The 15,000-nt window shown below is 44.1% G+C and overlaps 1 protein-coding gene across 3 annotated transcripts in view; it reads right to left on the bottom strand.

The window, feature by feature from the left end:
• plxna2 (plexin A2) overlaps positions 1-15,000 on the bottom strand; it is a 211,741-nt gene that overhangs the window by 76,973 nt on the left and 119,768 nt on the right. For all 3 annotated transcript variants that reach the window (XR_014601560.1, XR_014601561.1, XM_084068097.1), the window contains exons 6-8: positions 9,174-9,297; positions 6,535-6,688; positions 285-381 (exon numbers count right to left, since the gene is read on the bottom strand). Coding sequence is in view for 1 of the 3 variants with exons in the window: in XM_084068097.1 (XP_083924223.1) it covers positions 285-381; positions 6,535-6,688; positions 9,174-9,297 (375 nt within the window). In the remaining 2 variants the exon portion in view is untranslated. The remainder of the gene's footprint in view (positions 1-284; positions 382-6,534; positions 6,689-9,173; positions 9,298-15,000) is intronic.

Below are 15,000 nucleotides of genomic sequence, written 5' to 3'. Positions count from 1 at the left end.
CTCATGCGGAGGCGAGCGATCAGATTGCATTAGTCTTTACAGGGGTCTATTTTTGGGTTCAGACTGAGACTGGGACCTGGCAAGGTTAAGGGCAAATTGTAACTAATTCCCAGAGCATTGATTCAGTAGTGTCGGACATTGTTGTTATAAACTAAGGGAGAATGGACGGGAAGAATGAATGAGGGGTGAGGGAGAGACAGAGAGAGAGAGAGAGAGAGAGAGAGAGAGAGAGAGAGAGAGAGAGAGAGAGAGAGAGAGACAGGGGGGCAGCGTATGAGACTCACAGCTGGTGGATGCTGCAGTTGTAGAATTTGACCTCGGTACTGATAAGCATTTGACCAGTCTCCTTGGAGTTCAGCCTCAACTCCACTCCTGACCAGTCTGAAAGAAACACAGAGCGAGGAGACAGAGAGAGAGAGAGAAAATGACAGAGAAAAATGAATATTTTTTTTACATACAGCGTGGTGCATCCATCATAGTACCGTTTTGCACTACTTCACACAGCAGACCTGAATATTATGGACCTACTATAATTATAACCAAAAATAAATACAAATCTCATAACTATTATCCCACCCTGTGCATGAGGCTGACAGTTACACCAGACTGTTCATATACAGTACAGTAAATATGAACTGTGTGTTAACCTATTAAGACCTGAGGCCGATTCTATAAATGTCTTCTAAATCCTAATAGTTTCTTCTTGCTATATTAGTGGTGCTCAAACTCTACTCATCTAGCTCATACTCTACTCATCTAGTAGTACCATACAGTACATCCTAGCTCCATGAAGAGTGTAAGTACAGTATGTATGTGTGTATGTGTACTGTATGACACTGAAACTTTGGTGACTTCTGTATCGTTTGAGCCCTATCATCACTTCTTTGGCATCATATGGACCTCTGACTTTTTAACTGATCTTATCCATACATGTACAATAGTGGAAAGTAACTGAGCACATTTTACTCAAGCACTGTACTTAAAGCTGTACAGTGCAAATTTCCAAAAAAACGATTTTTAGCAGCCTCTGCTGGTCATTACCGTCACTGCAGACCGTTTGTTTATTACTGCGTTACCCAGAATTCCATTCGTTTTCACCGGAAGACGGAAGTGTTTCAAAAAGCGTTCTTTTGTTTTGTTTTATACGATCTGTGGATCGTTTCTCTTAGCCAGTGGAGCTTTAGTTACCATGAGCTGTGTTTTCTTTTTCTGTTTTTTTTTGTTCTTCTAATCATACAATCTGTTAAAATCAGCGTGAGTTTCCTTTTTGTTATTAGCGCGGTAGTTCCTGGCCAAACAGGAAACCGGTGCATTTCCGCTTCCATTTTCCGGCCAGATGACGTCATTTTCGCGGGACAGTCAACCCCGACCATGTTCAATAGAAAATATATAAATAAAAGGCTTTCGGGGGTGAAATTCATGGAGTGGGTGTTGTGAAACATTTGCCACTCACAAAAGATATACAATTTAACTTTAATTTTTTTGAAAAAGTTACCTAGCATTACTTTAAGTACAATTTTGTAATTCCATTTTTTTGGTACTATTCCACTAAATCTCAAAAAAAAAAAATAACTGAAAAAAAAACGGGAGGGATTGTACCCTGACGTGACGTCACGTCAGGGTGCAAATCAGTTTGGCCTGTTTTGAGACCAATTTACAGAAAACCCCAGATTTGCTGTGAAAGCCTGAGTGTTCAAACTGGGGTATTTTTGGGGATAGAAGAGAGGTATTGTAGGGGAGACCAAAAACACACAAAAAAAGAAGAAAAAGTTAAAATTCATGGTGTAGTCCCTTTAATACTATAGATGCACATAAAGTAATTAAAATCATCCCAACCTTTAACAGCTGCAATATTAAAGTGACAAACATATTAATGCGTTAATAATTACAATCCAATAATATGACTGTGAAATGACCATTCTGCATAACGACAACTTGTACTATTGGTATCGTAAGCATATTTTGATGCCAATACTTGTACTTTTACTCAAGTAAACATTTTGATAGAGTATTTCTTACAGTATTTCTTACATTGTGTACGCAAGTAATTGGAATATTTCTTCCACCACTGCATGGGTATCTATCTTTCTTTCAAAGATCACATAGAGCACTATATGCACAGCTTATTTTCTTAGACTGTACTTGTGGTTAAGGCTCATACCACATGGGTGCAATGGCCTGGTCAGTGAGTCCCTGGTTTGATTCCTGGCCAGGCGGCCCATTTGATGCATATCATTTCCCTACTCTCTCTCTCTCTCTCTGCATTTCATGTCTCTCTCGCCACTATCGCTGCCAAATAAAGGCTACCCCCCCCCCCACCACACAAAAAAAGAAAAGAGAAAAGGGGTAGTTGTAGTCTGTACCTCTGCATATAGCCTCAGCTACCCTACACAGTAACATCCTCAGTGTTCATTTATCCATTTGCAACTCTGAGAGTACAAATGTAACCAAATGGGTCCATTTGTACACTCTCACACAGTTAAATGAACTCTTGAGAGTAAAGAATTGTATTGTGTGCCCTACAGCATGAATGCTTTCAAATGTCCCCGGTTCACCTTCCCCGTCCACCGGTGGGACCAGGCAAAGCAACAGAGACTGGCGGGCACCAGACTTGCCAGTCTCTGAGGGTGCCAGCTTTTGCCCAGGCAGGTGCGTTCTGCAGGACGCCAGGGTCCCACTGTGGACCAAGCTGACCCTTCCTCTCCTATACACCGACACCCACCTCTAAGATCTACGGGGGAAAAAGCATCTACTGTACCTTGAGTTGAAATAAAAATCTCTATGATATTACACCAAAAAACTAAAGAGTGCAGTGTTTACCAGGGTGACGAAACAATGGCGTTGTGTAAAGAAATGGACAGACTTTGCGGTGCTCGGCATGCACATGAGCCGTGGTAACAGGGAGGAATAATGTACCTCTGATGGATGAAAGCATATTTTAATATCACTATCAGAGTGGTGTAATACGATCCATTTTCTGCCTGGTATTATTACACTTTTTTTTCCGAATACACATACAAATTCTCAGTGTTAATTTATTCATATTGCACACTCTCCAAGTTAAATTAACACTGGGGATTTTACTGTGCAGAGACAACCTGTGTGTGTGTGTGTGTGTGTGTGTGTGTGTGTGTGTGTGTGTGTGTGTGTGTGTGTGTGTGTGTGTGTGTGTGTGTGTGTAGTATGTGTGTGTGATTGAGAGAGACGTGTGTGTGTGTGTGTGTGTGTGTGTGTGTGTGTGTGTGTGTGTGTGTGTGTGTGTGTGTGTGTGTGTGTGTGTGTGTGTGTGTGTGTGTGTGTGCTCACGTGCATGTGTTTATGTAGAGCAGGCTGAGGCTCAAATGGCTCATATTCTAGTGTGTGGGAGGATCGAACAACCCTCCATGCCCTGTTCTCTGTGCTGCACCTGTTGGGATTGCAGGCTCTCCGTTGTTTCACACAAGGCTGTACAGCAGGCTGGAGGTTTGCAGTCTTTATTCCAATGTGCATTTGGTCTCTCTCTCTCGTGACACACACACACACACACACACACACACACACACACACACACACACACACACACACACACACACACACACACACACACACACACACACACACACACACACACACACACACACACACACACACACAGATCTGGCAAACACAGCTGTGCAGAGCTGGCCTGTGGGTTTGTTTATGTTACCAGAGAGAGAGAGAGGAGCGCCAGCCATGTTCTTCTTATTTCAAGCAGAGTACAGAGTCCAGACTTGCGGCGCCCGGCAGCATCCCCACAGGAACCAAACTCTTCTCTCCATCTCTCTGTCTACTCCTTCTCTCTTCCTTCCCTTCTGCCTCTCTTCTATTTGTTCCCCTTTTCACTTCCTCCCAATCTCCCTTCTCTCTCTCTCCCTCCCTCTCTGTCTCTATATCTCTCTCTCTCTCGCCTTCTCAATTCGTCTCTAATCTATTCCCTCTGCACTTGCTCCCCTCTCCATCCACAGGGAAGGACAGAGGGATAGCAAAATGGAGAAAGGGATGATGGAGGGGGTGTTTCAGGAGGGGGAGATCAGGGGAGTGGAGGGAGGCACAGGGGGTGGGGTCTACAGTCAAAAGGGCAGGAAATGGGCGGTGGCTGAAGGAGATGGGCTTGCAGGCGGGTGTGGGGGGATTTGCTGACATTTACCTGGGTGGAAACATTCGTGTGAACGCCTGATGCGTCCCTCCCCGCGGGACCCCTGGACAAACATGGCTGTCATTTACCCACATGGAAGTGGATTACCGAGCCCCAGAAACACACCGCAGGCCACTTTGCAGACACCAGCCGTGATAAAATATATACTATTCATGGGAGTGGAGCGTTGTGGCCGTGCAGCCAACCTGCTATAAGCAAACAACAGGTGCAGTGAGGCAGCAGGTGTCAGCATTCATGAAGACGGCTAAATAAATGACAGCGGCAGCCCCGTGATGTATTCATGCCAATGTGGGCATAGCGGTGAGCAATACTTGAAATGTCATTTCGAGAATGATATGAATGGAATATTAGTCATTATCAAACATGAGCATTTCCGGAGCAGTGTTTGGGATATATTGTGTATGTTGGCAAATATGCTTTTGAATGTCAGTGTTTTATTGTCAGTGGAGGTAAAAAGTGGGTGATTGTCCCTCACTGGCCCTGCTGTTGAACAAGCAGTGGCTTTAACCAGTTATCAAGGCAGAAAAACCCAAAATATATATTCAAAAAAGTTCCCCAAGATTTCAGACCTTTTTCATGGCATGCCCAAAACAGGGACTCCAGGGTTAAAGTGGTTAATTCAACTCCTCGCAGCCCCCTCGCGCTCTGGCAACGCTAGGCCTCTCAATCAATCAATTAATCGATCAACTTTGCGGTATACCTCCCCCCTGAATCATCCGCTACCTGTCCACAGCCACGAGTTATAGATTGCTGGCTATTAGTGTGGGCAAACGGCAGTAATGTGGGCAACTGTAGCACCGACCACAGGCCCGATCCGATCCTCCATCAGTCCTAATTGGCCCTGGACTTGTGTGGAGCACTCTCCACAGCCCAGGTCCTGATCGCAGGTCAGTGGGAGCTCGTTACACATGAGCCTGAGTGAGGGATGTGGGCTGAATCAATGGTGTGTGTGTGTGTGTGTGTGTGTGTGTGTGTGTGTGTGTGTGTGTGTGTGTGTGTGTGTGTGTGTGTGTGTGTGTGTGTGTGTGTGTGTGTGTGGTTTAGTTTTAGTTTGTTTTGAATATTTTGTTTCTAATTCAGTTAGTTTTAAATAGTTTTTAGAGTGGATTTGCTAGATTTTATTATTTTCTATTTATGAAAAAGCTAAAAGTTTTAGTTTGTTTTAGTTAGTTTTGTAAACACACAATAGAGTTTCAGCTAGTTATTGTTTATTTTTTTATTGTAGTTTTTCTTTAGTTCAGTTAACGAAAATGTTATTTTGTTAACTACTATACTGTAATAACCTTGGCCTGTGTCTGTGTCTGTGTGTATGAAAGAGAGTGTGTTTGACTTGTTGTGACCTTGGCCTGTGTCTGTGTCTGTGTGTATGAGAGAGAGTGTGTTTGACTTGTTGTGTGCGACAATGAATGCGTGTGGCTGGACAGCGAGTACAGCTCATTAACAATCAGCAGTATTACAGTATATAAATAGCAGAGAGCACAAAGCCTGTGCTTTGATGTGAGAAGGCTCTATGGGGTTTAAAATGAACTCTCACTGTACTCTACTATCTACTCTGCTTTAGTTTATTATAGTACCAGGTCAGATCAGCCTAATGCGGGCGATTTCTTTCTTTTACTGGATTCCCCAGTTTGCTTCCTGTAGATGCAAGTGTAGCGTAAAATAGTATATCGTCACCGTCGGGTGGAGACCTTCCATCTCGAAAACTGTTACTTTTCAGGAAATGTAAAAAATAACCTGTGTTCCATGTGTTATTAATTAGGTATAAGCTCTTAATACTGTTTATCCAATAAATATGTATGAAACCCACAGACCAACTTTCACTTTCAAATTGTAAAAAGAAAAAAAAGAAAAGGTGGAAATTCGATTGTTAAGACGTGACGTTGCGCCCCGCTAGAATAACTTCCGGGTCCAAGTGTTTTAATGTTAATAATAATAATGTTAAATCATAATAATAAATAAATACTTTGTACTTCTATGATATTAGCATTAAGACCCTTATTAACCCTCAATGGTTCATTTCTGAAAAAGGAGGTTATTGTAAAAAGATTTACGGGTTCCAACATGTTGTTTACAATGAAGAGTGGACGGCGCTGGTGCCTTTTGGACCCGGACGTGACGTCGGACTACAAAATTACGTCAGACTTAAGAACCGAATGGCATGTAGATCGACCAGTTTCACTACATTTGCGCCACACTCTTGTACAATGAAGTAGGGAATTAATTTACAAAAAAGAAGTTGGAAAATGTTGGAGATACAAGGTTTCTGCCCGACAGCAACGATAATTATATAGAGTGAGAGTGTGAGTGAGATAAGCGCGCGTGTGTGTGTGCGTGCGCGTGTGTGTGTGTTTTATATCTACCTTGGTCAGTGGGGATGACAGGGACATCCTTGGCGGCAGGAGATACACAGAGGATCTGGTTGCCACTGACCTGCCCCTCCACCTCTGTCAGGTTACCAAAGGAGCACGTGATGCCAGCAGAAAGATCCGGAACATCACTCACCTTCACCAGCAGCTGTATGGTGGATAGGAAACAGAGGCAAAGGTGTATTTCATTGTGCGTGTCAAATTGGAGAGGAGACGAGGCGCCTCCTTATCTCAAACATTACACAACATTATCTCAGGTATAATGGCATTAATTATGTTATCTAGGCCGTGTAATATAGGAATTATTTTTATCAGGTGTTGAATCATGCATTTATATTGTGGCTGGATTGTTGTTTAATCTCCCATCTCCATCTGAGCAGTACAAATCCAGACATGAGGTGGAAACACCTTTATGATTTAATTGGTGGTACAGTAGATGGACTCGCTGCTCAAAGGGAAATGGGAAGGGAAAAGGGAAAAATGACCACTTGACAAAATTCTAGCTGTTGCTTCCTCTTTCTCTAGAGTTCATAGGGACGCACTAACACATGAAACACAAAGACGCACAAAGGCGCAAACTAATGCCTGTGGTGGACACACACTCTCACACACACTCACGCAGTCGCACGGCACACACACACACACAAAAACACACACAAGGGCGTTTGAAGTCACTCCCCGGAGAGCCGGCGACTCAAAGGGTAGAGAATTCAGCTGCTCTGCCTATAAATAAATGCATTGCGACGCGCGTGGTGTGTGATCCGATTCTACAGCCAAGAGAGGCAGCCCGGATAATTATCACCATGGCATTTTCACAGCCTTGTTCCATTAGCTGTTATTTTGGGCCGTGGCGTTTGAAGTTTTCCCCCTTTGTTTTATCTGCCTCTCGCTAAACGCTGCAGGGCCTGCTGGGAGAGACGAGGCAGCTGAGCAGCTAAACTGTAGGCATTTCAAGAGATGCTGACTGTCTCTCTGTGTAGCTGAGAAGAAGCTCATCTCCCGAGCAAGCTGGCACATTCCGCTGCCCGGGTTTGCGTGTTTTTCATTTCTACTTATTGTTTTGTTTTGGTGATTTTTCTTTTCTTCCTTTGAAGACCTTCATCCGCCTTTTCCTCTTTAACTGTGTTTGTGGTGCGTCACTCTGAGGTGCGTCGCAGACATCCCTGATTACAGAAATCACAGTAATCAATGTCTTTTGTTCAATGTGGAATTCCCGGAGAAACCTCTTACATTAATTAGCTCTCATCGTTCTGCCAAGACACACACACACACACAAAGTAAAACATTCAAAATGCGCACGAATGCAAGTGTGTACGCACTCACACACATACTGTACACACAGTCACAAAAGTGGTAGCTAGCCTTCTACCAAAAGCACCCTAATCTCTGAGTGTTTAAGTGCTCGCTCTTTTCGCGCTTCGCTCCTCCCTGGTGATGCAGTGGGTGTTTTTGGAGCTGGCTTAATTGGTGGCAGAGTTTTAATAAAGGTAATTTGATTGTTTTCCCTGTGCTTCCATCTCTCCTGGCGCCTGGCTCAATAGCCTTTGTTGTCATGGTGATAGCTGGCTGCCACTGTGGAATTTGCCTAATGTGAACGTGAGTACAGTACAGTACAGTACAGTGTGTGTGTGTGTGTGTGTGTGTGTGTGTGTGTGTGTGTGTGTGTGTGTGAGAGAGAGAGAGAGAGAGGGAGGGAAACCGAGAGAGAAAGAGAGAGAGTTTGCAGACAAGTCAGCATCATGCTCCTGTTTACTTGCACAGCAGACATTGGAAACATTCCAAATCATAACAAGCACGGCAAACATGTAGCTTGCTCTGGTCTAAACCTCTGTTTGTAAACCGATTAATTGTTAGTGCAACGGCGCTTGAAGTAGAATTATTGAGATATTCCACCAACTGGTTTTATTGTGTGTGTCTAAAGAGAGTGAGAGAGAGTGAGTGAGTGAGTGAGTGAGTGAGTGAGTGAGTGAGTGAGTGAGTGAGTGTGTGTGTGTGGCATTAGAATCTGTACAACAACTATACAAACTGTTCTGTGCAGTGTCGTGCACAGAAAATAGCAGATGTACAAGCTCACAACACATCGCTCTGCGACACACTGTGAGCTTGAAGATCAGCTATTTTCAGTGTAAGACATCGGCGCGCAACTAAGTATAAATCTGGCTTTAGGCAAGCAGAGGCTTTTCTCTCTGATGTGCACTCTGCTTGTTTTCTCACCCGGCCCAGGCGATGAGGATTGTACTGCACTCAGCTGCGCTCCGACAACTTTCACACCCACACTCACTCCCACGCAAACACATCTTGGCGCGCGTACCAAGCGCTCTGTGCCGGGTGAGCATATGCACGCCGAAAACACCCACGTAGAGCACTCAACCAGCCTTAACTATCAAATGTTTATGCATCGGCCTGAATTAAGATCAGCAGCATCGAATGTGAAACTGTTTGAAAAACACGGCACTGCCACTGAATGTGGGCGGGAAAAAACTGGAGAATGTTAAGAGCTGTGTTGAGTGTTAAGTGTTGATTGCAGGTGTTTGGCATTGTGTGTGTGTGTGTGTGTGTGTGTGTGTGTGTGTGTGTGTGTGTGTGTGTGTGTGTGTGTGTGTGTGTGTGTGTGTGTGTGTGTGTTAACTTACGGGTACACTGGGCTCTGACACTGCAATGCTGTCTGGGTACACAGTGGCCTTCACACACTGGTTGAGTGAGGCAGCGAAACGGTACTGCTCATCAGCGCGTTCACACCGGTTCCTCTGAGAGCACCTGCACACAGCAAAGAGCAAGTACACTCAGCAATTTTGTCATGGGAATAAAACATTGAGAATAAGAACAAAATAAATCTAAGGGTAATGAATGATTAATTAGGCACAAGACAAGACTAGGTCAAAAGCTCTAAACATAGTAGATTTCTGGCCCGTGTATGAAATGAGAGTCAGTCAGTCAGTCACTGACATTCAAGTTTGTAGGCCTCGAAGTTACAAGGCCAGAAACGTGAATGGCTGAAAAATAAGAAAGAAATGGGTTACTAATAAAAGAAAGAGTGAGTAGTAAAATGAAGTTGTAATTGCAACAAACAAAATAAAAACTATGAGAAAGGCTGGCGAGAACAAGGAAGGGCTACCAATGCTGTAATGGCAATAAAAGTAATAGGGGAAAGAAAAAGGTTATTGTTGTAGCAGGGATGAAAACAACACAAAAAAGAAAGAGGGTAAGTGATGCAATGAAATGGTAGTAAAGATAGAGAGCTACAAGAGAAAAACAAAGCAAAAATCACAAGACATAAAGTATGGGCACGGTAGAAGTGCTACCAAAGACATAATGGGAATGAAAACATGACAAGAGAACTGTTACTGATATCACACCAACTACAAAAACATCATAAAATGACAATAGAAGGGAGGCGTAAAGATACAAGAGTTGTAATAGAAATAAACACTTTCAACAGAGCAAGGAAGAAGAAAGCAAAAGGAGGGATTAACAATGTTGTCATCCGAATGTTGTCTAAAACCAACAGTCCTGTCAGAGGGAAATAACGCTGTGTCAATTTCTTCACAACAGGATATCAATAAATCACTCCTGCAAACAGCTGTATAACATAACACTGCCATCATCAATACTGCCTGCTATCTTCGCCCCAAGCCCCCCTGAGTTTAGCCGTGACAGTCCATATAATATATACTATACTGTTGTGCATCGAGCGAGGCTGGGAAACCTTGCATTCACAATGAGCCGCGCAAGTAATCTACAGCAACATAATGGCTGGTGCCACCGCCTCCGGCACCTAATTTAGCACACCGCACCCATACAAACTAGCGAGCTGCGGTACTAAGAGCTACACGCACAAATTACATCCTTCAATCACTGCACAACTTTGGAGACATCACCGGTGCAAATTATGCCCGGTTCGCTCATTAAGGATCTTAATGGTCAGTCGCCTTATCAAGTGCCTCGCGACAACCGTCAACCCCCACACCCAATCCGCCCCATTCCTCATTTAAACTCTGCGGTCAGATCCTTATTAAAATTGTGTGTTCCCTTCAGACTATTAAAACCAAAGGCAGTCTATTCTCGTTCAGCCCAGCCAGGGTGCACCAAGTGTCCGTCAGTGGGCTGGCTAACTGGCTGTCTGGTCACACTGGCTCTAATTGGACCCCGACTAGTCAGCCTCTGTCCATGGTGCTGATGAGTCGCTTTGACTGTCCCTCACCTTCCAACTGTGTGTGTGTGTGTGTGTGTGTGTGTGTGTGTGTGTGTGTGTGTGGTTTTATCATGTTCTTCTCAACAGCATACTCGCCTACATATTGACTCTCAGACACATCTTCATCCTCAGCGTGTAATTATACTGTCAAGAAAGAGGTTCAAACTGTCCAACACACACACACTCACGTATGTACGTACACACACACACACACACACACACACACGAAATTCTGGAGTGTTAACTACTTTGTCGTACGATGGTGTCCCACTCCGAAAACAAAAAGATCTACAAGCTCACAATGCATCACGCTGTGAGCTTGTATCTGTGCAGTTTTCAACACAGGAGGACACAGTCATCCAATGGAACATAAATTATGCATTATTTTAACTCTGACAGTGTAAGGATTTCGCTGGGTACCACCAACAGCAAGCACATAAACACCCCCCCCCCCCCCCCCCACACACACACACACACACACACACACACACACACACACACACACACACACACTAATCCCTGGGGTGTTTAGAGAGTAGGGCACTGTAGAACTAATAGTTGTGTGCCCACTCCCATGGGGTAAAAGGGAAACGGCTGCATCAGCATTGTGAGAGCTTTTTAAAAACACCAATTTTACCAAACCAGACACTCGTTCTATACCTTTAATGTGGCCATTTGAGATCTTTCATCTCTGCTATGTAGTTTTATGCATCCCATTTTCTAAGCCATTCTTTGTACATTTGACTCGAGCAATCCATCTCCCACTTGTCACCTCTCTCTCTCTCTCTGTTTTTTTTTCCACAGACCTTTTCTCCTGGTAAGGCGTTACTATAATAGTAATTCAGCGCATCTCTCTTACATTCCCGATAGAGGCAGAAAATTATACTTAATGTGCTCTCAGGTGTGTTCACGCTGCAGAGCCATGTTTTATGCATAGCCCAAAGCTGTGGAAGTACAGATGCAAAATAATTTTCTTTATAAATGAATGAATAAATATATAAAAAAAACGGAGTCGTCATTAAGCTGACAAAAACGCCCTGCATTGATTTCCCCTGCACTGTTATTTCCTTTTTGTAATTTCATTTCAGCTGGAAGAAAGAAAGCGTAGCGGGGAGGGGTTGGGGGGGCAGGAGGCTTGTTGTCGCCATGGTTTCAGGAGACAGCCATTATGTGTGTGTGCTTCTCTCATTAGCTGAAGTGACACTGAATGTTGACCAGCATCCTGCCTTCTCTCTGTACACAGCTGAATCCTTGGTGTTCATTTAACTCTTACGAGTGTGCAAATGGATAAATGAACACTTTGGATTTTGCTGTGTACGTATGTATTCCCTGTCTCTCTCTCTCTCTACACCTTCTCTCCTGTTCTCCCTGACCCTGGGGGCCGTCACTCAGCAGCTCCCCTCTCTCTTCCGTTGCTTTTTGTATACCGTCTCGCGCATTCCTGAGAGAGGGCCTTCCGCGTCGCGGAATGCCCAGAGGTGCTAAAGACGGGGAGGAGGGAATGCGCAAGCAACATGGCTGCCTGTTGGAGGACACACATCCTTTTATTCATTTATTTATTTATTTCATACACAAAAAGCTGGGAGAAACACACACGGCTCGATACGAGAGAGAGAGAGAGAGAAAGAGAGAAAAAATAAGAGAAAGGGACACACATATACCAACACATATACCAACACACACGCACACACACACACACACACACACACACACACACACACACACACAGTAACACTAACAAGCAGCAGCACACGCAGGCATGCATGAACACAAACAGATTGACAATACAAACGCATACAGTTGGTACGTCCCGGTGGCTGTAATTGGAATTTCCCCCCATAGCTTCAGCTCCAGGCTTTCCGTTTCCACACACTGTCCATGGTGCTGAAATTCTACTCATCTACAGTGTTCCATTATCTGCCATTTAAAGCTGCAATACGTAACTTTTATGTTCTGACCAAGGTCTCCTGGGTGAGATCGATTTCTACGGCTCAGCCTAGACACAATGCCCGCATGGCCTGGGGAGAGATTGCGCTTATGAGCTTCGGGCTGGAAGAACACATCCAACCACTTCAGATGACGTTGTTCTCGCATTAATAAAAAAATTTAATAAACATTTTGTTCACAGCCGTCCTCTGAGTGAATAGACAAACATTTTTAAAAATGGGTGAAGTGGTCCTTTAACAAAAAATGGACCCATATGGACCCGTAAAGGCCCAGAGTTAACAATGTCACAAGCTAACATTCAAACAAAGACGTTGTGTCAATGGCACGTTGTCCCAGTGCACTACGTGACAGCATGCAGGTCAAAGACAATGAAGGGTTATCGGTTCTCTTGAGCATTCAATTACGTGGGTGGAAATCCAACTGAGACATACCATGTTTGAAATGGAGCATCTACTATATATGATGTACTTTGGAGTGATGCAGGGCACCGGCAGCTTCCTGTATGAAGCCTAACCTCAGGGTCCTCTCCGCTGCCTGCCTTCATAGTTCCTTAGCTCCAGACAGGCAATTACCCTGTCGTCTTTGCCATGCTGCACTCTCATAGACACCCAGACATGCACACACGCACACTGACATGTGCAAAGTCTCAGACACCCACAGTACTCACTCATACTTTCCATCGTGCTTTCACATCTTATGTGCACAAACGCGTGCTCGCCGGTGCCTGGGTATACACACATACTGTATGCTCCCTCAAACACCCGCAAACATGCACATACACACACGCGCGCGCGCGCGCGCGCGCACGCACGCACACACACACACACACACACACACACACACACACACACACACACACACAACACACACACACACACACACACACACACACACACACACACACACACACACACACACACACACACACACACACACACACAGAGAGCCTGGCCTTGCAGGAGGTGCAGAGGAGGCAGGCGACAGGGGAAGATTTCCGTTCCTCCCTCTCTCTCTTCTCTCTGCTTCCTCTCTTTTCTCCTCACATCTAAGGACTTCAGTGAAGGTCTGAAAGGAGTCTGTCTGATTGCAGCTCTAAGTGTAGCTCTGAGCGTCATGTTTGAAAATGGGAGAAGCTGAACGTGGGGGAGCCATCTTATATTGCTTTATTAGATAGGAGAGTGTAGAGAGGCAGGTAACCCGAGGTCGAGAGAGGGGAGACGTGCAAGAAAAGGCACTGGAATGATTCGAACCTGAGACCTCGCAACTCATAAGGAGCATGTGGTCAGAGCACTGACTGGTTGAACTAACAGGCACCTCAGAGAGAGCCATTTTGAAATCACTTAGTGTTTTGGCATACAAAAAAAAGGTATTCATCTACTGTACCTCACGTTCGTTGCTATTCTTACCTTGCTCTTTTGTGCTCTTTGTACAGTATGTTTACGTGATTGTTTATCTTTTTCTGGTGTTTATTCAATTAATTTGAATAAATGAAGCATAATTTCCACCATCATTTCCATCTGAATAGAATACTATCCTTCACTTTCATCTATTCCCAGTCTTGTTCTGTATATTTATTCTGTATATTCTCTTGTGCTTAAAGTTATGAACCTAAATCCCATTATTTTGATGTGTGGAGATCCTTATATATGTATATACTGTATAGTGTCATCAGGCCTACATTCTGGAGAAGAAAAAATAAGAACCACACAGAAAGGGAAAAGGTTAAAAATCAGGGAGCAAAGTAAAGATTAAATGGTTGGAGGAGGTGAATACGTGGGGGGAGGTAGAGAGAGAGGACAGTGGACTACATGTATATTTCATGTTTAATAGTGGTTAGAAAATGCTTAATAGCAGTGGTAAGTGGTTATGGAAAGCCTTCCTCTGTGCTGCTATGAATGGAACCCTGCCGTGGACTCTGTGCCTCTGTGCAGAAAACGCATGTTAATGTAAACATGTATGGAGACTGACTGCGCTGGGACACGGCTGCTCCCACATAAAAGAGGGATGATTAGGGAAGCGGTGATGTGCAGTGTCTACACGCACACACAAACACGCACGCACACAGCCTCCTTTCTCCACAGCCTGCTCAATGCGCACACACAGTAAAATCCTCAGTGTTCATTTAGCCATGTGTAACTCAGAGAGTGTGCAAATGTAACCAAATTTGGTTACATATTGTATACTCTTCGAGTTAAATTGACAATTGAGGATTTGACTGTACATCGAGTCATTCGGAGGCTTTGTGGCATGCTGCTGGATCCTTAAAGTTGTGTGAATAACTGAATTATCCATTTATTTTTTTTTTTCTTTTTTTTTTTTTT

The sequence above is a fragment of the Gymnoscopelus microlampas genome (genome assembly GCF_963454915.1).
Source record: "Gymnoscopelus microlampas genome assembly, chromosome: 10".
NCBI lineage: Eukaryota > Metazoa > Chordata > Actinopteri > Myctophiformes > Myctophidae > Gymnoscopelus > Gymnoscopelus microlampas.
The sequence above is the reverse complement of the archived record's forward strand: the minus strand, read 5'-3'. Positions and strand labels throughout refer to the sequence as shown.